The sequence below is a fragment of the Dipodomys merriami genome, unplaced genomic scaffold, assembly GCF_024711535.1.
Source record: "Dipodomys merriami isolate MVZ:Mamm:240054 unplaced genomic scaffold, mDipMer1.0.p SCAF_5, whole genome shotgun sequence".
NCBI classification, from domain to species: Eukaryota; Metazoa; Chordata; class Mammalia; order Rodentia; family Heteromyidae; genus Dipodomys; species Dipodomys merriami.
In genome coordinates, this window is record NW_027206068.1 from 77,581,321 (window position 1) to 77,604,755 (window position 23,435).

The 23,435-nt window shown below is 51.3% G+C and overlaps 1 protein-coding gene and 1 non-coding gene across 2 annotated transcripts; one reads left to right on the top strand and one right to left on the bottom strand.

The window, feature by feature from the left end:
* Window positions 1-6,808: 6,808 nt before the first annotated feature.
* Htr5a (5-hydroxytryptamine receptor 5A) lies at window positions 6,809-19,818 on the top strand. Its single transcript, XM_069997190.1, has 2 exons — window positions 6,809-7,671; window positions 18,703-19,818. Exons 1-2 carry the CDS (start codon window positions 6,931-6,933, stop codon window positions 19,033-19,035), a joined length of 1,074 nt encoding a protein of 357 aa, XP_069853291.1. The 5' UTR covers window positions 6,809-6,930; the 3' UTR covers window positions 19,036-19,818.
* Trnaa-ugc (transfer RNA alanine (anticodon UGC)) lies at window positions 10,001-10,070 on the bottom strand. The gene has a single exon. It is a non-coding gene; the product is annotated as a tRNA-Ala (tRNA).
* Window positions 19,819-23,435: the final 3,617 nt, after the last annotated feature.

Here is a 23,435-nt window from a genome sequence, read left to right on the forward strand (position 1 = left end):
GATCTCTCTCCCTCCCTCCTTCTCTCTCTCTCTCTCTCTCTCTCTCTCTCTCTCTCTCTCTCTCTCTCTCTCTCTCTCCCCTCTCCCTCCCTTCCTCCCTCTCTCTCTCTCCCTCCCTCCCTCTCTCTCTCTCCCTCCCTCCCTCTCTCTCTCTCTCTCTCTCTCTCTCTCTCTCTCTCTCTCTCTCTCTCTCTCTCTCTCTCTCTCTCTCTCTCTCTCTCTGTTTTCTACCAGTACTGGGGCTTGAACTCAAGGCCTCACTCCCTTGCTTTGCTTTTTTACTCAAGGCTGGTGTTCTAGCAATTGATTCACACCTCCAGCATTTTAGTGGTCAGTTGGAGTCTCACAGACTTTCCTTCCTGGGCTGGCTTTGAACTGTGATCCTCAGATCTAGCCTCCTGAGTGTGAGCCACCGACACCCAATAACAGATTTCCTTTTCACCTTCCCTCTAATAGTTTTTACCCAACACCAAGACAGGATTTGTGCATTCCCCTAACACTGAGGAATATGGGCAGGAGCTACTGCATAGGGGAACTCCCCTGGCCAGAGGCCCAGGAGCCCCACCGTGAGCTGGACCTGGTCCTGGCTCTATTTATTAGCTCCAACCTCCACTTCTGTAACAGAGGTCACAGCAGGTTCCTGCATGTCAGTTCTACATGGACTCTGCCCGGCAATTCCCTGAAGGTCTGGCACTTACCTTGTACCCAGAGACGGACCGATGCCTCAGGCCTCCTCAGATGAACATGCCTGCTCCTGGGTGGAGGGACTGTCTTCGTGGGTGCCTGGATTCTCCTTCGGCCTGAGAAGGAGCAGTAACTGAACAAGGACGGGGCTTCATTATTAGGCTAACTCTCCTCAGCTTTCTGACGCTCTGATTTGTTTCACCTGCTTAAATTAAGGACTTCTCATTACTCTGGCAGTTTCCAGCTCACGACTGGTGTTACTTAACTACCTGTGCAGCTCTGCAGTTTGGCTACTCCTCACTGCCTCTCTGGTCTTGTTGCTGGTTGAAAGAATTATGGGAGGTGAACCACATTATCTACCAGAGGGAAGACCTCCAACAAGGCCTCATCTAATTTCTGTAAGACTTCAAGAAACAGCTTAACATATATCCACCTCTAATATCTTGCCTTCATTAATTGTGTGTGTGTGTGTGTGTGTGTGTGTGTGTGTGTGTGTGTGTGTGTGTGTGTATGTGTGTGTACCAGTGCTGGGGCTTGAACTTAGCTCCTGATCTGTCTCCCTTAGCTTTGTCTGCTCAAGGCTGGTATTCTACTACTGAGCCAGAGCTCCCCTTCTAGAATTTTTTGGTGGTTATTTGGAAATAAGAGTCTCTCAGACTTTTCTGCAAAAGCTGGCCTCAGCCTCTTGAAGAGCTAGGATTACAGGCATGAGCCACCAGTGCCCGGATCATAAATTAAAATGTTTTGTGCCAGGTATAGGGCTCCCCACCTATGATCCCAGAAACTCTGGAGACAAGAGACCAAGAGGATGGCAGTTTGAGGCCAATAGGCAAAAAGTTAATGATCTCCCATATCAATCAGTGAGTGGATATGTGGAGGCATAGATGAGGGAGAGGAGGGCTGGGAAGGTGGCTCAGTGGTAGAGCACTTGCCTTGCATGCCTGAGGCCCTGGGTTCAATTCCTCAGCACCACATAAACAGAAAAAGCCAGAAGTAGTGCCGTGGCTCAAGTGGTAGAGTGCTAGCCTTGAACAAAAGAAGCTCAGGGACAGTGCCCAGGCCCTGAGGTCAAGCCCCCAAGACTGGTAGAGAGAGAGAGAGAATGAGAATTGTGGTTCAGTGCTGGTCCCAGGCAAAAACAAGAGACCTTCTTTGAGAAGTAAAGCAAAAACAAAGATAGAGGCATGGCTCAAGCGGTAAGGGGCCTGCCTGGCAAGTACTAGGCCCTGTCTCCAAACTCTGGTTCCAGCAAAAATAATTTTTGTAAGATACTATTATCTCTAATTTATACATGCAGAAACTGTGTCTTAAAGATTCACTTGTCCAAAATCAAGTTGTATTTGAGCCTAAATTTCTCTCCAAGGCTGTGCTGTTAATCTGTGTGTTTTAGTGTACTAACCACCAGAAGGTCACACTAGCTGCACGCTAAGCCTTATCTCAGCCAGCCCGGGCTTCCATTAACAGAACAACTTCAGCTGGGACAAGTGAATAATGGAAACTCATGTTCTCACAGTTCTGTTGGGTTCTGGTGAGAGAGGCCCTCCTAACTCAGACAGGCAGACAGCCTCTCTCTCTCTCTTCTCTCACTCTCCCTCTCTCTCTCCCCCTCTCCCTCTTCTCCTCTCCCTCTCCCCCTCCCTCTTCCTCTTCCTCTATCCTTCCCTCCCTCTTCCTCTCTCTCTCCCTTTCTCCCTCTCTCTCCCTCTCTCCCTTCCTCCCTCCCTCTCCCACTTTCTCTTCCTCTCCCTCTCTCTCCCCTCTCCCGCTCTCTCCTCCCCTTCCTCTCTCTCTCTCTCTCTCCCTCTACCCTTCTCCCTCTCCCTCCCTCTCACTGTCCCCTTCCTCTCCCTCTCCTTTTCTCTCTCCTCTCCCTCTCCCGCTCTCCTTCCCTCCCTCTCCTGCTTTCACCCTCTCTCCTCCCAGGTGTGCATATGATGTCCTTTCCCTTCAGGCCTCATTTGTGAGAATTACCTCCTAAATCTCTATCTGCAGACACAGTTGCACTAGCTGCAGAGATTCAACATAAGACTTTGGAGGAAACAGAATTTTATCTGTCCAATAACTGTCCTCAGAAATTACAAAGATCAGAAGCACCTCCCACTTCCCCGCATTCTTGGCTATTTCTAACTCTGTGTCCCACGTGTAATGAAGAATGGCTGGAGAGCCAGGGAGGCATCCCTACTGTCCACTTTTTCCCCATGTGTAGAACGGTGACAAGAACAGCCCAGGCGTTATGATCAGGAAGAAGATGGACTGCACCGTGGATGGAAGGGCTGGTGTTTGAAAGCTAGCACCCCGCAGGGCTCCATAGCCAGGGTCTCCCCTGCACACCTGCTGCTATCCAAATGTCCACTTCCTGTAAGGTCATCAGTCAGATGGGATGAGGGACCTCCTAGCAGCCTGATTTTAACTTCACCTCTTTAAAATGCCAGGCATGGGCTGGGAAGGTGGCTCAGTTGTAGAGCGCTTGCCTTGCATGCCTGAGGCCCTGGGTTCGATTCCTCAGCACCACATAAGCAAAAAAGAAAAAAGCTGGAAGTGGTGCTGTGGCTCAAGTGGTAGAGCGCTAGCCTTGAGCTGAAGAGCTGAGGGACAGTGCCCACGCTCAGAGTTCAGGCCCCATGACCGGACCCAAAAAAAAAAAAAAAAAAAGGCCAGGCATGGTGTGAATATTATAATCCTAGCACTTGGGAGGCTGAAGCAGGGGTCATAAATTTGAGGCTAGTCTGGCCTGCATTAGCTTCTTGGTTTTTTTTTTCAAGAAATAAAAACAATCTTCTTTAAAAAAATATATATTTCTACATATAGTCACAGTCGGAGGTTCTGGGAATCCAGACTTTAACACAGATCTGAAGGGATGTACGGAGCAGGGACATAGCCCAGTTCAAAGCCGGCATTAAACCTGGAAACCCGTCCCCACCACCATTCTAGGGGGGCTGTGAGGAGGTGAGCATTCCACAACTTTTTAAATTAGCTACAACTAAACTTGGGTTCAAGCTTCAAGATGAAAAGTCGTAATATAGGGGCTGGGAAGGTGGCTCAGTGGTGGAGTGCTTGCCTCGCATGCATGAGGCCCTGGGTTCGATTTCTCAGTACCACATAAGCAGAAAAAAGCCAGAAGTGGTGCTGTGGTTCAAGTGGTAGAGCGCTAGCCCTGAGTGCACCTCACTGGACAGAGAAATACCTAGGCAATGAGTAAAGCAGACCACTGAGTGTGTCCGTGAAGGCTTTTCCAGAGACAGTTAGCTCAGTTAGACACGTGGGCTCAGATCAGATCTGCTCAGTGGCTGAATCTATTGATGGATTCAGAATTGAAACCAACTTGGTGCTGGTGGCTCACACCTGCAGTGCCAGCTATCCAGCAGGTGAGATCTAGGGATTTCACTTTTACTACCAGGCAGCCCTGGTAGTAAAGTTCATGTGACTCTTCAATTAACCACCCAAAAGCAGAAGTGGCTCAACTGGTAAGGTGCCTGCCTGTAATAAAAAAGCTCAAGGACAGTTTAAACCTGAAGATTGATAGACAGATTTGCACACACACACACACACACACACACACACACACACACACACACTCACATCCTTTTTGCACTAGCCACTTGGGAGGGTGGTGGAACTTTGGAAAGATCAGGGCTCTGGAGGCAGGCCTTCAAGGGCTCTGAGTTGTCCTGGTCCTCAGCTTGCTGCCCGTGCTTCCTGGCTGCCCAGCGTTGTTAGCTCTGTCCTCTGCTATGATGTCTTGCCACATTCCTGAAGGCAATGAGCCAGCCAGCTATGGGCTGACACATTTGCAGACAGGAAGCTGAATGCATCCGCCTTCCTCTTAAATCATTTCTCTCAGGTATTTGTCATAGGAACAACAGCAGCAACAAAAAGATCGACTAACATAGGACAGTAAAGCTTCACAGTAAAACTTGGGTCCCTTGGGGGGGGTCATCTGTCCAGCTCATATCAGGGGGCTCTGCTCTGCTGCCTGGCACTCAGAGGAAGCCCTGGATGCCTGCCAGGATTCAAGGGGAGAGACTCCGGAGGCTCACCTACAGGGTCTGCGGCTCACCATTTCCCCACTCCGGGAAACCCTGCAACTCGATGCAAGAACTGTTTAGCAGTTCTTTTCCAAAGAGGATTTATCGCTCACATTTCTTCCCACTGACAGGAGCAGGACTCCCAGAAGTAATCACATCTGCCTCCCCACCAGGGATGCAGGTGGCAGCCCTGTCCCCTGCTAGCACGGGGACTAGTGACGCTGTAGCTAAGGACTAACGTTCTCACCAGCCTGCCGCGACCCCACTCTCCGCCCCCCCCTCACCCCGCCTCAGGGGAGGGATTTCTGCGTTCAGAAAGTCAGGAACATAATGTTGTAAAAGAAAAAAAAAAAAAAAACTTCCAGCCGGCACCAGTGGCTCACACCTGAGATCTTCATGACTCAGGAAGTAGAGATCTGAGAATTGGGGTTCCAAACCAGTCTTATTAATGAGCAAAATGCTGAAAGTGGCAGAGTGCTCGCCTTGAGCAAGTGAGAGTGTGTGTGTCCTAAGTCCAGACCCCAGTCCTGGCGCGCGCACGTTTAACGCTGTCCCACTCTCCGTTCTGTCAGCTAATTTCCTTTACTCCAGCTCTTTCTCTCTGGCTGCACTGTGTGTCTCCAATCAGGTGTTTCAGACCTCTTTTCGAAGGCTGGGAGATGGAGCTCAGAGCCAGAGACTTTGCCTAGCACCACAAGGCCCTGGGCTTCATCCACACCACACGCACACTGGAAACAGCAAACAACCAAAAGGTCGGGTGAGGCTTCGCGTGGCTTCCTCGCAGGCTGGGCGGCGTGTGGCTGTCGGCAGGTGGAGTGGGGGAATTGCCAAGCCCAGTGCAGTTTTCATAACAACTTGCGAATGGTTCCCGTGCAGGACAGACGAGTAAAGCCACCGCACACCCAGCTCCAGCCCTCAGCCGTCTCTGGAGGCAGCACGAACGCTCTCTTCCCCGTCTCCTCTAGGGGAAACGACTCTTTAAATAAGGAAGCAACGGAGTGCTGTGGAGGGAGGACACGATCGCGTCTTGAAATGTGGAGAAGAAAAGCTAGCAACATGCCTAGACCCCTAGCTCTGAGCACTTACAACAACGCGGAGCGCACGGCACCAAGGAAGCCCAGCCGGGCCACCGTGCAGAGAGCACAGCGCGCGCGCGCATGCGCGCGCGCGGACCACCGGAGCGCATGGTGCACGGGAGGCCCGGCCACAGTGTGGAGCGCACAGCGTACGAGGCCGGCCAGGCCAAGGTGCGGAGCACACGGGGCGCAGGAGGCCCAGCCACGGAGCGGAGCGCACGGCCACGGTGCGGTGTGGAGCATACGGAGCGCGCGGGAGGCCCGGCCCAGCCACGGAGCAGAGCACACTCCGCGCAGGAGGCCCAGCCACTGCTCAAGGTCTCCAGGTCAGAGAGGCTTGTGTGGGGACTGGAGGAAGGGTGAAGAAAGTTCCCTTTGTTCCATGGAGAGAACACAGTTCGGGGGCAGCTCTCAGGACCGTGGACAGCACCACGCGGTGCCCTCCGCCAGCACCATGGACAGGGGTCCAAGCTCAGGTGCGTAGGTCGGAACCGGGAACCCCCCAGGCCACCAGGGTAAGCCTGAGCTCGGGAGCCCGGGCGGAGCGCGGGCAGCGGGGGGCGGGAGCTGCAGCTGTCAGCTGACGGCTTACGTAGGCCTGATGCCCACTTAGAGAAGGCTGGTCGGGGTGGGTCTGCTCTCAGGAGCCTCGGATGGGCCGGGTGCGGGAAGCCGCGGGAAGCAGGTACCCACCTGGCTTCTGCAGCGCCTAGCCGCACAGCAGCCTGGAGATCAAGACTGACGCAGCGGCGGGGCTCCGCTCCGGGCACCCGCGGACGGCCCGCCCCACCGCCCCGGCCGACGCTCGGCTCTGAGCCGCCAGACCGCAGCCGCAGCCCCGGAGAGGACCCGGGCCCCCAGGTGAGGACCCGGCCCGGGCCTTGCGGCAGGGTTGCCGGCTTTTGTGACCGGTGAGGGCTCCAGGCAGCCCAGCACCCCTCCGCCCTTCCGCTCGGAGCCCCTCAGTCCGGATCCCTCCTCTCCGCGCCATCTCCCCGGGCCGCTTGCCCCAAGGAGGTGGGGGCCAAACCCGCTGGATCGGTCGCCAGCTGTTGCGAGCCCTCAGATTGGGGCGGACTCCGCCACCTGGGCCGAGCACGCTCTTCGCAGACGCCGGGACTCCAAGCCCAGCCCCAGCCCCAGCCATGAACCTGACTGCGAATTTGACCTCTTCGCTCCTGGGCACCGTGCCCTCTCTGGAGCCCAACGGCAGCCGGGACGCCTACGCCGCTCGCCACGACGTGCCCTTCCTCTCGGTCTTCGGGGTGCTGGCCCTCACCTTGCTGGGCTTCTTGGTGGCCGCCACCTTCGCCTGGAACCTGCTGGTGCTGGCGACCATCCTTCGCGTGCGCACCTTCCACCGTGTGCCCCACAACCTGGTGGCGTCCATGGCCGTCTCGGATGTGCTGGTGGCCGCGCTGGTCATGCCGCTGAGCCTGGCGCACGAGCTGGCCGGGCGCCGCTGGCAGCTGGGCCGGCGGCTGTGCCAGCTGTGGGTGGTGTGCGACGTGCTCTGCTGCACGGCCAGCATCTGGAACGTGACGGCCATCGCGCTGGACCGCTACTGGTCCACCACGCGGCACCTGGAGTACACGCTCCGCGCGCGCAGGCGCACCTCCAACGCCATGATCGCGCTCACCTGGGCGCTGTCGGCCGTCATCTCGCTGGCCCCGCTGCTCTTCGGCTGGGGGGAGACGTACTCGGAGCGCAGCGCGCAGTGCCAGGTCAGCCGGGAACCCTCCTACACCGTGTTCTCCACCGTGGGCGCCTTCTACCTGCCGCTCTGCGTGGTGCTCTTCGTGTACTGGAAGATCTACAAGGCGGCCAGGCTCCGCGTGGGCGCCAAGAAGACCAACAGCGTGTCGTCGTTGCCCGAGGCTGTGCAGGTGGGTGTCGGCGCGGCGCGACCCCGGCCGCCCTGCCCTGTGCGGGCGCGGGCGCGGGCGCGGGCTCCGCGCGCAGCTCCTCCGTGCGCTCTAGCCGGGCGCCCGGGCCTCATGTCCACAAACCCAAAACACACAAAACCCTAAGGCACAGTGTCCACGCCCTAATCCAAGCCTCGGGACGGGTAACAAAAAAATACAACAAAACGAAAAAATAAGAAAAAGGAAACAGAAAGTAAGTGGAGCTCCGGAGAGGCCGCTGGGGAGAGGCCGCTGCGCGCTCACCGTTTCCTCTCCGATCGAAGGGCGCTTCGCGTCTTGAGGCTTGATTTCTAGATAGACATGGGACGGACTTTTCGCGGTTGTCTCGTCTTGGCTTTGCTGGTGTTGGTGCTGGGCAGGAGTCCCACCAGCTCTTTCGCTAGCCAACTGGAGACACGCATCCTTCCGCCTGGGCTGGCTTTCACCGGAAGTCCTCCCATCCCAGCCAGGTCGGAAGCCGTCCGCATCCAGCTCCGGCTGGCCCCCCAGGTTCCGTATCGGTTAATATGGCTAGCGCACTAACGAAGGGCATTGGATGAGTATTGTTCAATAGTAAAATAATAATAGAGATAGAGTGTTCTCCACACAGGCTTCAGTCTAGCGAGGTCACAGGCTTCCACTGTGAGCTCTGAAATATGGGTTCACTTTCCACAGTGGATCGCTAATTCTGAACATGCCCAATCACGTAAGATTAGAGGGACCAGACGTGTATTTAGGAGAGGAGGGTAGCACATCATTCTCCAAGAGAGAAGAGAAAGGGCTACCTGCCCTTTTATCTAGAACAGCCAAGGCTGGTTTAGAACCTGCGGACTGACCAGAGGCACATCTGGCAGCGAAGCCTTGGGGAATGGCATGCGGGCGGCTTCTAACGCGCCCAGCCCGTACAACACAGGGCGGCACCTGCAACAGAGAATGCTTGGCTCAGATGTCCACAGAGCTGGGTTTTGAAAACTCTCGCCTATTTAATCTCTGTACCAAACAGGCGTGTTGATGGGTAAGAATGCTAGTGCCCAGAGCTGGGGTCCCTGTGCAAGTCCACCCATACTGCAGGGGAGGGGCGTGAGGGGCATGAGAAGCAGCCACTGCACCACCCCTTCCACAGAAATCATTTTCTACCAGGGAGAAGGGAACCAATCACAGTTGTCTCTCAGGCCCTGTTGTGAAAGGAAAGACAAGGTTTGTTTTCATTTCTCTGCTTTCATGATAGCAGAAGCAAAGCATTATGATCCCTTTCATGCGCGCGTGCTCTTGTGCTCTCTATCTCTACACACACACACACACACACACACACACACACACGCTACAGTTTCTTCTTTCTCTCTGCCCACTCACTCTTGAGAAGAGCTCCCTTGGCTCTGCAAGGCCTCTCCCCACAGCTCTAGATATAATGGGGGCTGCCTCTGTCCACGTTCTGTGGAAGGGTTAATTACAAACCAGGCTTCCTCCTAGCTCTGAAGCAGTGGGTGTCCTTTCTAAATGCAGTTCTATCACCAACTCCCAGAGTTACCTAGGGAAACCACACCACTCCTTTCCTGTTTCTTTACCAGCTGAGGTTTTGTTTCCAAATGATTCTACTCTGCATTTAATAAAAATGTATGGTGGTTCTATTAGTCATGAATATATGGATTAGGATTTTGTTTTGTTTTTTGTTTTTGTCAGTCATGAGGCTTGAACTCTGGGCCTGGACAACACTGTCCCTCAGCTCTTCAGCTCAAGGCTAGCCCTCTACCACTTGAGCCACAGCACCACTTTCGGTTTTTGGTTTTTTTTTCTGCTTATGTGGTGCTGAGGAATTGAACCCAGGGCCTCATGCACGCAAGGCAAGCGCTCTACCACTGAGCCACCTTCCCAGCCCTATTGGAGGTTTATTGGAGATGAGAGTCTCACGGTCTCTCCTGCCTGGCCTGGCTTTGAACCATGATCCTCAGATCTCAGCCTGCTGAGTAGCTAGGATTAAAGGCGTGAGCCACAAGCGCCCAGCAGATTAGGATTTTTAAATTTTTAATTTTTATTGTGATTATAAAGATGATACACAGAGCTGATGTATGTAAGTCAGCCAATGACTAGAGTTCTTTCTGGACAATGTCACCACTTCCATTGCTCTCTCCCAGTGGATTCGGCTGTGGCCTGAGAGTTTGGGCTGCATAATTTCTTGTTTGTTTGTTTGTTTTTGTTGGTTGTGGGGCTTGAACTCTTGGCCTAGGCGCTGTCCCTCAGCTCTTCAGCTCAAGGCTAGCGCTCTACCACTTGAGCCACAGCGCCACTTCCGGCTTTTTTCTTTTTGCTTATGTGGTGCTGAGGAATCGAACCCAGGGCCTCATGCATGCAAGGCAAGCGCTCTACCACTGAGCCACAGCACCACTTCCTGGGCTGCATAATTTCTTATGTCAGCCAATGTAGGTATTATTTACAATGATTATATTGCTTGGTATTTGGCATATATTGTATCTTAATAACTCCCTTTCTCTGTTTCCTCACCCCTACCCACTTTCGATAAGATCCCTTATGCCATCTTCATAAATAGACATGATGTATTCTGATGCTATTCCCCCTTCACCATGCTCTCCCCCTCTCCTCCACCTCTTTCTCCTGAACCAGTTGTGATCTGCCTGTGTATATGTGTGCATGTGTATGTGTATATGTTTGACTTCAAAGTCCAGATGTTGCAAATGAGCTAAAGCCTGTGGTATCTGGCTTTTGGGGTTTGATTATCTGATTCAACTTGCTGATCTCCACTTCCAGCTGCTTCCTTGCAAAGGACATAATTTCATTTTCTTTATGGCTGTGGAGTCCCATGGTATTTGTGTTTTCACTCTTTAATCCATTCATCTGTTGGCTGATCCCACAGACTGGCTATTGTGAGCAGCACTGCAATAAACACAGGCGTGCAGGAGCTCTTCTGTGTACCAACTTACATTCCTTTGGATACACACCCATTAATGGTCTGAGGTGGGTGGTGTCATAAGGTAGCTGTGGTGTCGGCTTCTGGAGGATCTGGTTCCATTGTGGTTGCAGAAGTTCACATTCCTATCAACAGTGTCTCCTCATCAATATCTGTGGGTTTTTTTATTTGCATTTGCTTTATGGCTAGAGATACTGAGGATTTCTTCATGTGTCGATTAACCATTTATATTCTTTTGTAACTGTCTCTTCTATTTGCTTGCCCATTTATTAACTAGATTCTTTATTCTTTTATGGTTTAATCTTTTGAGTTCTTTGTGTTTTCTGGATATGAATCTGTTATTCATTGAATAGCAATGTAGGTTTTCTTCCATTCTGTGGATTGTATCCTGGTTCTGGTAATTGTTTCTTTTGCTGTGTGGAAACTCTTCAATGTGATGCCATCCTACTGGCTCATTCTTGCTCTTATTTTCTGGGCAGTTAGGTACTGTTCACAAAATAATGACCTCTGTTTATCTAAGTCTGATAGATGGATGGAATGCTCTGGAAGAGTGCTCTTTGGGGGCTCCCTGTAAAGAGATACAGTCCACTGGAGGTATTGGAGAGTCAGATCTTGGAACAGTTGAACTTACATCCTGATTGACAGTATACTCGTTTCCTGGGATGACTTTGAGGAGCTTTATTTGAGCATGGGATGGAGAATCCTGTACAGAAGATGTGATACATTTTAGAGAAGTAGTACATGTTCTGTTGGCAAGTGTCCTCCAAAATTCACAAGCCCATCCAGCCAACCCCAGGGTTCTTGACATAGCAGATTCATGCATCTGTTCTGGGGGTCCCTGAAGGCCTCAGATTTGAATTGTTGAATTATTATTTGGTACCAAGTAACTTACATTCCTTATTTATTTTTAGGTACCCAAAGAAGATGTTTCTTTTGCATATAACGCAGGTGAATTATCCTGGGGCTGCTCTAGCTATTACCTTATATACATCTTTTTAATAAGTAGATATGCCCTGGGCAGAGATGTAGTTACCACTGTGCTCAGCTTCTTCTAAGAAAACTACAAGACAGACTAGACAATTTACATGTCAAACCTGGTGTTGTCTTGTTATCTTTGATATAATACTCATCTTGCAAACAACATTTATTTGGAATTTGGCTCTGGACTATCAAATTTCTGTTTGAGGTGGGATCACCTCAACTACAGAGATGAATCGTGAAGTTTTCTTCGTCATTCGCTAAGAATGACAGAAGTACTAGGTCATGAATATTACACTGACAGGTGTAAGGAGAAGGAGAAATAACAGGTTGTTGTTCAAAGGGTAGGAAATGCTAGGTAGTTTCAGGGGGTAATGGGGGCTTATTACATAGACTTATTACATCTTATTACAGAAGATTTCAAGCCCTCAGCAGATTGTTCCAAAGATGTGCTGACTAATCTAATTGATAGCTTGACTTCCTCTAGGCAAGGAGGCAAAGCCTTGGTGGCTTGTTAGGAGTAGGCTGTGGTTCTTCAGTAGTTGCTGTGATGTCTCATAAATCCGGCCAGAGCTGAGCTCAGTGTGTTCTGTTCCTCCTTGTATAAGAGGAAAGGTTGCCATAACCCAGCATTCAACTCTGATGCATCTCCTGTTTGTGGACTCTCTTCCCCTGAGGGATTCAGGGCCCGTTGCTATCTGTGTAGACGGCACCAGTAATCTGATGGTGTGTGAGGCCACAGCACATTTCAAGTTGTAGGCACCTGGCTGATAACCAGTCATATCATTCAAGTTTTCTCAGTCTCTAATTTTTAAAAACTTGCTGCAGGAACTGGGAATGTGGCTTAGTAGTAGAGTGCTTGCCTAGCATGCAGGAAGCCCTAGGTTCAATTCCTCAGTAACACGTAAGCAGAAAAAGCCAGTAGTGGCACTGTGGCTCAAGTGATAGAGTGCTAGCCTTGAGTAAAAGAAGCTGAGGGACAGTGCCCAGGCCCTGACTTCAAGCCCCAGGACTGGAAAAAAAAAAAAAAAAAACTTGCTGCAAATCAACTTTTGTTTTTGCCTTTCAGATAACTTTAAGTTTTTACAATGAGTGATCTGCTGTTCTAGAGAGGAAGTGTTGCTTATAGGGTATCCCCATAAACAAGAATGACGCCCGCAATTACAGACAACTCTTCTTGGAAGTGTAGGTGGGCAGGGGACTGTTGGTCGGTGATGTCTCCTGTGAGTGGCTTCATTGAGCGCAGTTTGGATGACGTTCATTTTGCTTGCTAGCCAATATGGGACCTTTGTTTTCTCAAGGATCTTTCTGATGAATGTGTGTGCAGACGTGTGTATGTGCATGTGTGTGTGCATGTGTGTGTGCGTGTGTGCATGTATGTGCTCATCTATTGATTATTGACATGCAGATTTTTATGTAGGCTCCCAAATCTCTGGGAACAGAGGTGTTTTTGGTTCATCCAGCTAGAAAGCCATATCTTGTATTGATTCCCGTCCCTTTACTCCCGCAGGTTATCTGGAAATTTGCCTTGTATTGGGTATTTTCTCCTGGGGCAACATTGCACTTCAGCTTACTTCTTCTTGTCAGAGTCCCTCACTCATGATTGATTCCCTGTGCAGAAGGACAACTCTGTACTTTGGTTGTTGGGTTCACACATAAACATTTGCTGGAAAGTTTTCTGAAACTAGTTTTGTTTTTCTTTATTTGCTTTTCAGTTTTGTACCTTTCTGCAATCTTCCCTTAGGAGAAATGCTTCAGATATGCTTTGTATCATGTATGTTCTATCTTATGTCTATCTGTACAGCTGGGTTACATAACTCTTCTCTATCACTTCCACCTTTAGAGGTTTCCCTCCATCTGAGGAGAGTTCAGTGAATGGAACTAGTTGGTAAAGATCTAGACAGTAACAAGTTGGTACTCTAATGAAATTCTAAATCCTCTCATGCATGTGCCTCTTCCTCTGTGAGGTTTAGGAAATGTCTTCCTTAGAGCTTGTAATTCAGGTCTAGAATACTAAACTGATCTGTTCTAATCCTGTCTGTATGGCAGCTTTACCGTGTGGTGTGTTCTAGAAGGAAGTGAAACAAACCAGAATATAAACCCACAACAAACAGATTCAAGAGGACAGATGTTTGAAACTTTAAAATTCAGAGGTTTTATGATTGTTTTTTGGCATTTATCAAGAAAAGTGTAAGACGGGAGGATAAAGCGATTTTTAAATAGCAAGTAAGTCCTTAAAGGGGAAGGCGGGATGTCCGTGCAGACCAGCCAGGATGCATAACAACAACAAAAACAATAGTAATAATAATATCTAGCACCAGTAGCTTACACCTGTAATCCTGGCTACTCAGGAAGCTGAGATCTGAGGATCTTGATTTGAAGCCAATGGGGTAAGAAAGTCCATGAGACTGTTATCTTCAATTAATCACCAAAAAAGCCAGAAGTAGAGTTGTGGCTCAAGTGATAGAACACTACCTTTGAGCAAAAGAAGCTCAGGGACAGTGCCTCGGACCCAATTTCAAGCTCAAGTACTGGCACAAAAAAGAGGAAGAAGGAAAAGGAGAAGAGGAAGAGGAGAAGGAGGAAGAGGGGGATGCAGAGGGGGGAAAGGGAAAGGGGGAAGAGGAAGAGGAAGAAGAAAAGGAAGAGGAAGAAGAAAAGGAGGAAGAGGGGTATGAAAAGGGGGAGAAGGGGATGGAGAAGAGAACAAGGGAGAGGGGAATGGAGAGGAGGAAGAGGGGGATGGAAGGAAGAGGAGGGGAAGAAGGATAGAGAGGGGGAGGATGGAAAGGGGAGGCGGGAGAAGAGGAGAAGGGGGAGGAGAGGGAGGGGAGGGGAATGAAGAGGAGGGGGAGGTGGTCCTGGACTTGTAGACAGCCTCAGGCCCTTGGTGTCTCTAGGAGACAGTCACATGACCCCTTCTCCATTCCCACTGAGCTGAAAACCAACTAACTCAGTCAAATGTATGTATTCACAAGTCACAGGCCAAGAAGGCCATCCCCAGCGTTTCCCAGAGTTTGCCTGTTGGCTTTTTTCACAAATTCGCAGGGCTCAGGTCCTATTAGCTCTCAGGTGTAGCTCGGCTGGACTGGAAGTGTATCAAACCTACACCTTAATTCCATTTATGAGCATCAGAAAAATCTGTCCCGGGACAAATGAAAAACTTAGGAGACAAGACTTGTACACACAAACAAGCCATAGCAGAAACAAAATCAGCTGCTGTGGACGATGCGGGTGGACGATGTGGGTGGATGGCACCGTGTATCTACACCTCTAACAAGAGACCAAAGCCTCAGGCAGAGAGCAGGTTACCAATGGCCTAATGGTAGACTCTCAGTCAACCTCCCATATTTGATACAAGCTCAGCTGAACCATCCTGGGCAAGAACAAATTTGGTTATAACTCCCCGGATAGTGAAGTGAACTGAGCAGTAAGCAGCTAGAGGACCAGGCAGAACGGGTCTCCAGCGTCCCCTTGGACTGCGGAACTGGAGGGTGGGTTGGAGCCCAGTGACTCCCTGGGGTCCAAGGATGCTGTGAAGGAACCTCAACGTAAACCACGAAACTTCCAGAACTGGCTCAGGTAACAGGACCACCATTCAGAAGCTGAGATGAAGAGCGGGCCAGGCTCAGGGCTCTGGCTCACCCGGGCTAACTCGCATGGCCTGGAGCCTGGGGCTGGGGTTAGGCGGGGAAGGGGCGGGGGAAGGGCGCTGACAACATGGCTTCCGTGTGGTTATTTGGGCTGAGCCGGGCTGTGTACACAGACATATTTTTAAGGGTGATTCTGCCCCAGTTCTGGGGAGTGAGATCTGACTCTTAACTCACTGGTTTGCAAGTGTGTATTCATAGAACTGCATGGTCCTTGATTAGCTTCAGGGACAGAGCTCAGACCCAGAGTTAAGCCTCAGGACCGGCAAAAAAAGTAAAAAAAAAAAAAAAAAAGTTATGAGGAGTGTGTGTGTGTGTGTGTGTGTGTGTGTGTGTGTGTGTGTGTGTGCGTGCATGCACGCACACGCATGCACACACATGCCAGTCCTGGAGCTTGAACTCAGGGCCTAGGCACTTTCCCTTAATTATTTTTTTTGCTCAAGGCTGACATTCTACCACTCGGCATGAACCTCGTTGCTACTGTGCATGCTAAGTATGAACAGTAATTAATACAGGCTATTCTCCAGACTCAATCGAGTGTTTTATTGCAATTATTGATTAGCCAAGAACTGAGAACTAAGAAGACCGTAGGTCAGGAAGCCAGAGTTAAAAAAAAATAAAGTCCAAGGTATTAGCAACCTGGAACTTGGCTAAGGGTCCAGATCCACTCACCGCCAGTCCCCTCCTCCCACGGGCAGCTCCGGGGTGGGGGACACACCCCAGCAGATGGCCCAGGATGGGGTCCATGCTTCACAGCAAGCTCAGCATTCTGTGCTTTTCATGCTTTTCTGAGAAGTGTGAGTTGACTAACGTACACACAAATCCTCACGTAAGACAAAATGTGTGTTGAGGGACAGGCAGAAAGGGGCAGTGGAGGCCGTAAGAGAGGCCATGTCCTTCCTCTTCTGAAGAGCCGGGAAGAGAGAGCAGCTTGCATGGAAGCAACGCCTCTGACAGTCCTGGAGCAAGTGCGCAGAGGACAGGCCCCGCCCCCGGGTGAGGTGGGCAGTGACTTGACCCTACGCCGGACAGTGGAGATGTCCCAAAGCGACAGTACTGTAATGGGCTACCGACATCCAGGCACACTTCTTGCTGTCTTGGAGGGAGAAGTCTGGACTGTCATCCTCCTCCTCTGCCTCCCCCCTCCCGCCTCCCCCTGTCTGGGACGCAGGAGTCCTAGTTGGTCAGTAGTCTAGAGGCCATCCTCAGCTTCATGGTACCCTCCTCTCACCTTCAGAACACTTTGCCTCCACCGCTACTTTCCTGCCTCATGATTATTTGTGTACATAAAATGGACCCAAGACTCCTAGACAGTATCCATGTCACCAGCCCCCCTTGTGACCAGCACCCTGTGTGAGCAGCACCCACGGCTCATCCGCGACACAGCGTCACGGGAACGAGGAGTCTGTGCGTGCAGGACCCGCACACAACACCTCTCACCCTCTCCACCGGCGCAGACAGGCTCCAGGGTGCACTCTCAGGTTGAGTTTTATTTAGGGCAGGAATAGGTTTTTCTTTTTCTTATAGGTGGAATACTGTGCATACGTGTCCACACACAAATCCATGTAACACGTTCCAAGTGATGCATTGGGGAGCTGAGACAGGCTCTATGTCAGGGTGGAGACGGGCCCTATGTCGGTTGAGAGTGGAGACCGGCTCTATGCTGGAGTGAAAGTAGAGTATAGAAAAGCCCATTTTCTTGGTTGGGATGTGGTTGTCCAGGTTTGTATTGTTTGGACCGTTTGTTTCCAAATGTATCTCTGTTTAAACCACACAACAGTGTAAGTTTCAGTGTCTCTCAAGTAAATGCCAGCAAATGTTCCCCACAAATGTAGTCATTCGTACTCTGGCCATGTTGTTAGCCACCGCCTGCGCCCTCGTTTCTTCCTGGGATCTTCCATATGGTGGAAATCTGTTCCTCTGACTCCACCTCTCCGCAGAGCCACACAGCGGGTTTGTGGCTGGAGTGATGGGGTAGCAGCATGGTTCAGGCTGGAGTGGCCGGGGTAGCAGGCCTGGTCTTGAGCCTGGAAGGTGGTGAGCCCAGAGAACAAGCATGACTGTCCTTTGGGGTTGCACTGGGGCCCAGGAGAACCAGACGGGCCCACTGCGGTCCCGCTCCCAGTGCTGACACTAGCTGCCCTGTGTTTGTCTGGGTCAATGAATCTGCTGATGTAGTTAATCCCTCCGTCACATTTCCTGCCTACTTAGGCTGGTTCTTTATTTCATTCTCCTCAAAACAGGACTGGCCTAGAGAGAAGAGCATCTGCTCCTAGGCATCCCGCCTCATGAGGGCTGCAGGGAGCAGGGGCCAGTCCTGCAGGAACCTCTGCAGAGGGCCTGAGGCACATGGGAGAGTCAAGTAAAAGTCGGGGTCTCCCCTGTCCCTCATTGGGTGTTTGTGAAGAGATTCTCAGTGAGCTCAGAGGCGGGAATGGCCTGGCCAGGGCCTGTCCTGAATACCAGAGCATGGGAGACACAGCAGTAGTGTTCTCATACCAAAAGAAAAGTTGTGGAAAATTTGAATGCTCTAGAAGCAACTCACACAAACACAGATGATAGAAAGATTTGAGAATCTGGTCCTAAGTGAACAGGGTTTGGTGGGACGTTAGCACACAGATTCCCCGGCTACCAGGGGCTGGGACAAAAGAATGAAAGAGCCAGGCCCTGGTGGCTCACGCTGGAAATCCTAGCTACTCAGGAGGCTGAGACCTGAGGATCACAGTTCAAAGCCAGCCCAAGCAGGATAAGTTCATGAGACGCTTATCTCCAGTGGGCCACCAAAAAGCCAGAGTGGAGGTATGGGCTCAACTGGTAGAGCGTTATCCTTGAGTGAAAAAGCCAAGGAGCAGTGCCCAGGCCTTGGGTTCAAGCCCAGGACTGGCACGGGAGGAGGGGGGGAGAGAGAGGGGAGAGGGGAAACACATTCAGTAGGGACAGGACTTGAGTTCTGAGCTTCTGGCTTTCCCCATGCGAGGACCCACTGTAGAATTTTCTGTCACAGTGAGAGCAGAGGTAGCGAGTTGCAACTCTCCATCAGCCCCGATGACAGAGGGGACCCGCGACCTCCACAGGCTCCGGCTGCTGAGCTAGGGTGCGCGGTAGGGTGCTGTACTAAACGCACTCTCAACCGGTGAGACTTCCGGTTTGTAATGGGTTTACTGTAACCTCGCGTGCCTTGCCGTGAATCCCACGGGCCCCACTGCTGGGTGGTCAGCCCACAGTGGCAGTGCACGCTCCAGCTTGCCTTCCATTCCCAAGAGGCCCTGCAACCACCCAGCTCCCACCGGTTTCCACGGCTGGAGGCAGGTGCCATCCCTCCCTCCTTTCTTCCCCCATCCACCCAGCCTCCTCTCGGGGCAGACCGTGGGGCTCACACCCGTGGCTCTCTGGGTTTGGACAGCCTGTCCCCGGCAGGTCTGAGCAGGGGGCTGTGACAGGACTCCCGCTCGTGTCTTGCAGGTGAAGGACACCGCCCAGCAGCCCCAGATGGCGTTCACGGTGCGCCACTCCACCGTCACCTTCCACACGGAGGGGGAGTCGTGGCGGGAGCAGAAGGAGCAGAGGGCGGCCCTGATGGTGGGCATCCTCATCGGCGTGTTCGTGCTGTGCTGGATCCCCTTCTTCATCACTGAGCTGGTCAGCCCCCTCTGCTCCTGGGACATCCCTGCCATCTGGAAGAGCATCTTCCTCTGGCTGGGCTACTCCAACTCCTTCTTCAACCCCCTCATCTACACCGCCTTCAATAAGAACTACAGCAGCGCCTTCAAGAATTTCTTTTCTAAGCAACACTGAGTGGAGATCGAGGTCAAGTCCTTCCCTCGCTTGGCGGGCTGCGTCACCTCCAGGGCTCATCCTCTCAGTGCTCCAGGGTCGTGGGAGACCTTCACACACACACACACACACACACACACACACACACACACACACACACACACATGTGGGGCACTGTCCCCCACAAGGCCCGGGCGCCTCAGGTCGGTGACCCGTGTCACTCTGTACCACAGCCTCTGACTTGGTCCGTCAAGTGCCCTTTTCCCCAAGTCCCCTCCGGCCGGGTCACTGACACTGTCCTCTCAGAGTCACACGTGGCTGGCAGGAGCGAGGAGGCGGAATGGTGTGGCGGGTGGAGGATGGGTGGAAAAGAGAAAGGAAGTCCCAGAGGGCCCGTGGAGGGTGTTAGACCACGACCCCCAGCTTTCTAGAATAGTCCTCACTTCCGAGTTCGGTTCTCCGTGCTTAGTAAGTATGCTCTAACATGTATTGGGCATTTCCCAATATTTGACCACAAACTAGTCTCACACTCATGAGACTAGTGCTTGCATACACATACAACCACCAAGAGGGGAGTGTTACAGCCAACCAGTGTCCCCCAAAATGCAGCTCACCAACTCGGACCAGGCAGTCAGAGCCAAAGCCAACACCCCTTCTCTCTGTGCAGTAACTGCACAAGCAGTAGAAAGATCTACTTGTTTCATAGAGTCTGTCAAACTTGCTTATTTGCTAAGGGTTTGGAGTAGTGTGAGATTTCTTTTTTTTTTTTTTTTTTTTTGTCAGTCGTGGGGCTTGAACTCTGGGCCTGGGCGCTGTCCCTCAGCTCTTCAGCTAAGGTGAGAGCTCTAGCACTAGAGCTACAGCGCCACTTCCGGTTTTCTGGTGGTTTATTGGAGATAGGAGTCTCACGGTCTCTCCTGCCCAGGCTGGCTTTGAACCGCGATCCTCAGATCTCAGCCTCCTGGGATGACAGGAGTGAGCCACCAGCGCCCAGCTAATGTGAGATTTCTTCAATGTTTCTGGGTGAAGGCCTTTATCCTAGACCACGAGATCAGAGGTCGGTGATGGTCATTGAGCTGATGACATCTTCAACAGAGTCTCACAAGGAGTGATGCAGGGAACGTCGCCAGACCTGAGCACTTCCACCCATCATGATGGGCTTGGGATTGATGCTTTGCTAGTCCCTGAGTGCCTGCTAGGAAGTCAGGGACTGGGCGGAGGATGGTCTGATGTGGCCTCAGCTGGGCTGACAGACTGTCATTGGTCACACAAAACATGGCCCATCCACCTCTCCAGAGACAGCTGGAGGGAGCAATGAGGCATCATCGCTGGAGAAAGAAACATCACTGAAGAATGAAAAGAGAGGGAGAGACAGACAGATACACATGTGTGCACACACACATGCACACACACACACAGAATGATGAACTGTGTGCCTGCTGACTTCTCCCGAGAACAGTGGACAATTGCGTTATCTCTAGCGATCTTCAGACTGGCGGAGTGGTGTCAACATGTCAGGATTCTCAGTTCCCAGGAAAATTCTGATGTGTTGATTGGTAACTTCTCTTAACTACTGTGGCCACTGAGACAAGCCCGAGGGTCAAAACTTTAGCTCACAGCAATCTATGATGGGTTAGCTTTTATGACAGTGGACAGGTCGCCTGTTCCCCAGTGTGAGGGCTCCCCTGGGTGGGAAAGAGACGATGGGCTATTGTGAAGATCATCAGGGTCCCACCAACGGTGTGTTCGGCAGAAGGGCAAGCTTTGCTGCTTTTGGAGAAGTTCTCCCAAACCCTGCAGCTCACGGTTCTGGAACAACACCTCAAATGACCTCTTCCATCGGGGTCAGTCAGGCCACACTGAGAAGCAAATTAGGAAACCTCTTCCTGAAGAATCACACACAACCTCGCTAGCGGCTTATTACAATGTGTGTTTGCTTAAGTTGTTTCAGTAAGGGCATTTTACTTTGATCACAACTTCAAGAATGGGAAAGGATTTGTGTTTGTGGCTGGCCTGGATCCCGTGAAGGCAGCCCTTGAAAAATGTTTAAACTGGGCTGGGAAGGTGGCTCAGTGGTAGAGTACTTGCCTTGCATGCCTGAGGCCCTGAGTTCGATTCCTCAGCACCACATAAGCAAAAAGAAAAAAGCCGGAAGTGGCGCTGTGGCTAGAGTGCTAGAGCGCTAGCCTTGAGCTGAAGAGCTGAGGGACAGCGCCCAGGCCCAGAGTTCAGGCCCCATGACCGGACCCCCCCCCCAAAAAAATGTTTAAACTGTGGAAATTCACAGTTAATCCTTCCTTCTTTCCTCTCTCCTTCCTTCCTTCTTTCCCTCCCTCCTTCCTTCCTTCCTCCCTCACTTCTCTCCTTCCTTCCATGTTTTCTCTCTCCCTCCTTCTTCCTTCCCCCCACCCCCTCCCTCTCCTTCCTTACTTCCTTCTGGTATTATGTGTGGGGGTGGGGGGTGGTATGGAGTTTGAATTCAGAATGTTGTGCTTGCTAGGCAGGTGCGCTACCACTTGACCCATGCCCCAGCAACCTCTGAACTGTTTTGTTCTCTTACATAGCAATGCTTCTTGTGTGAGGGAGCTCAGTATGGTGAATCTGAAGATCAACACCAAGTAGGAGCATGAGTATTTCCTCTCCCTTTTTTGCAACTAGGTATAAACAAACCTACTTGTCAGTAAGTGCTAAACACATGAGTGATCTATTTCATCCTTTTCAACCTCTTAAAACTCCAGCCTTCCCAATATCATCACTTAAGAATTTGGGGGCAAATTCACTCATATCATCTCAGTTTTTAAAAAGTCTCTATTTTACAAAATTTCCAAAGTCTCTTGGGCAATAAAACTCGCTGTTGTCTGTTATATCACTGTGTCTTTGAATGCATAAATAAAAAGGTGTGTGTGATAGGCCAGGTGTGATGGTGCATGCCTGTAATTCCAGCTCTCAGGGGGTAGAGATAGGAAGATTGCAAGTTTAAGGCCAGCTTGAGCCACGTAGTGAGACACTATCTAAAAATCAACTGTGTATTGTAATAGTCTTTGAATTATTATAACACACAACAATATACTTGCATTGTATACTATACAATAAATTATATCAATTAAAATTTCCAAGATGGGAAACTTGTGATGCTTCTCTGTGGCTCTGACTTGAAGTTTCGTCTTGCACATCCTGCAGAGGTTGTGCTGGTAGGAGCATGAGCAGATGAGGGCATGCTGACCACAGGGAGTCACGTGTACCAGCTGACCACTCTGGAGTGCTGGCTGAGGCCCCTGCTATGTACGGAGGCATCCTGGGTGTCTTTGTTCCTTGTATAGGTCACCACAGCGATTTGAAGATACCAGCGAGGTCCCCTGTGCCATTGTTTGTGACATGGATCCGAGGGGAACAGTCTCCAGTGTGGAGTGGACTCCTGAGATGGGTCCATTGTTCTAACCTCTTCCTAAGAGGATCTCTGCTGGTTCTCCCCTGTTTCTGTTGACTCGGCAGGCTGCTCCCAGTGCTGGAGAGTCACACAATGCTCATGCACAGTTGTGGTCCTGTATGAAAGCCCTGGCTTGCGTGAGCTATGTCTATGCCACAAGTAACAACGCTCACACAGAAGTAAGTAGGAGGAAGACCCTTGGTCTCTGAACACAGACCTGAGTGACTGAAGGGGCCTACGCCATGAGCACCGTGGCTCTGAGGCTTCCCTGTGTGGAAACAGAATACATCAGGCCTCTCTTGGAGGAGAAAGAGCAGGGTCCAGCAGCAAGGCCCCCTCCGAAAGCAGAGATGCACCGTGAACAGCACAGCAATCGCTCAGCCCGCTGTTCATGCTGACACAGAGAAGAACTACAGATGTGCACCCTGCAGGATGGAGGAGCCTGAAGATCTGACTCATGCGGGAAGCCAGTCCATCCCAAGCCCTGGCTGCCCTGCTGCAGAACCCAGGCTCTGGGGCAGTTTTTTGTTGATGCTATAACTGAACAGTTGGTGGGTTGAAACAACACCACTTTGTGATCATACAGCTCCGGAGGACTGAAGCCCAGCATGGTTCTCACTAGATCGAAGGCCAAGCTTCTGCAGGGCTGCGTCCATTTCCACAAGTTCTAGGGAGTTAGAACTCTTTTCTCAGCCTTGTTAGTTTCTAGAGATTGTCCACCTCCTTTGGCTCTGGCCTTCTCCCAGCTCCTGACCCTGCAAGATGTGTCTCCCTGCCTGCCTCATTCCTTTTGGACCTTCTTCTATCCCGTCTTCTACTGTGTCTGTGTCTGTGTGTGTGCGCGTGCGTGTGCGTGTGCGTGTGCATATGCATGTCAGTCCTGGGCTTGAACTCAGTCAGGGCAAGGGTGCTGTCCTGAAGCTTTTTTTGCTCAAAGCTAATCCTCTGCCACTTTAGCCACAGCTTCACTTCTCCACCGACCCCTTTTTGGTAG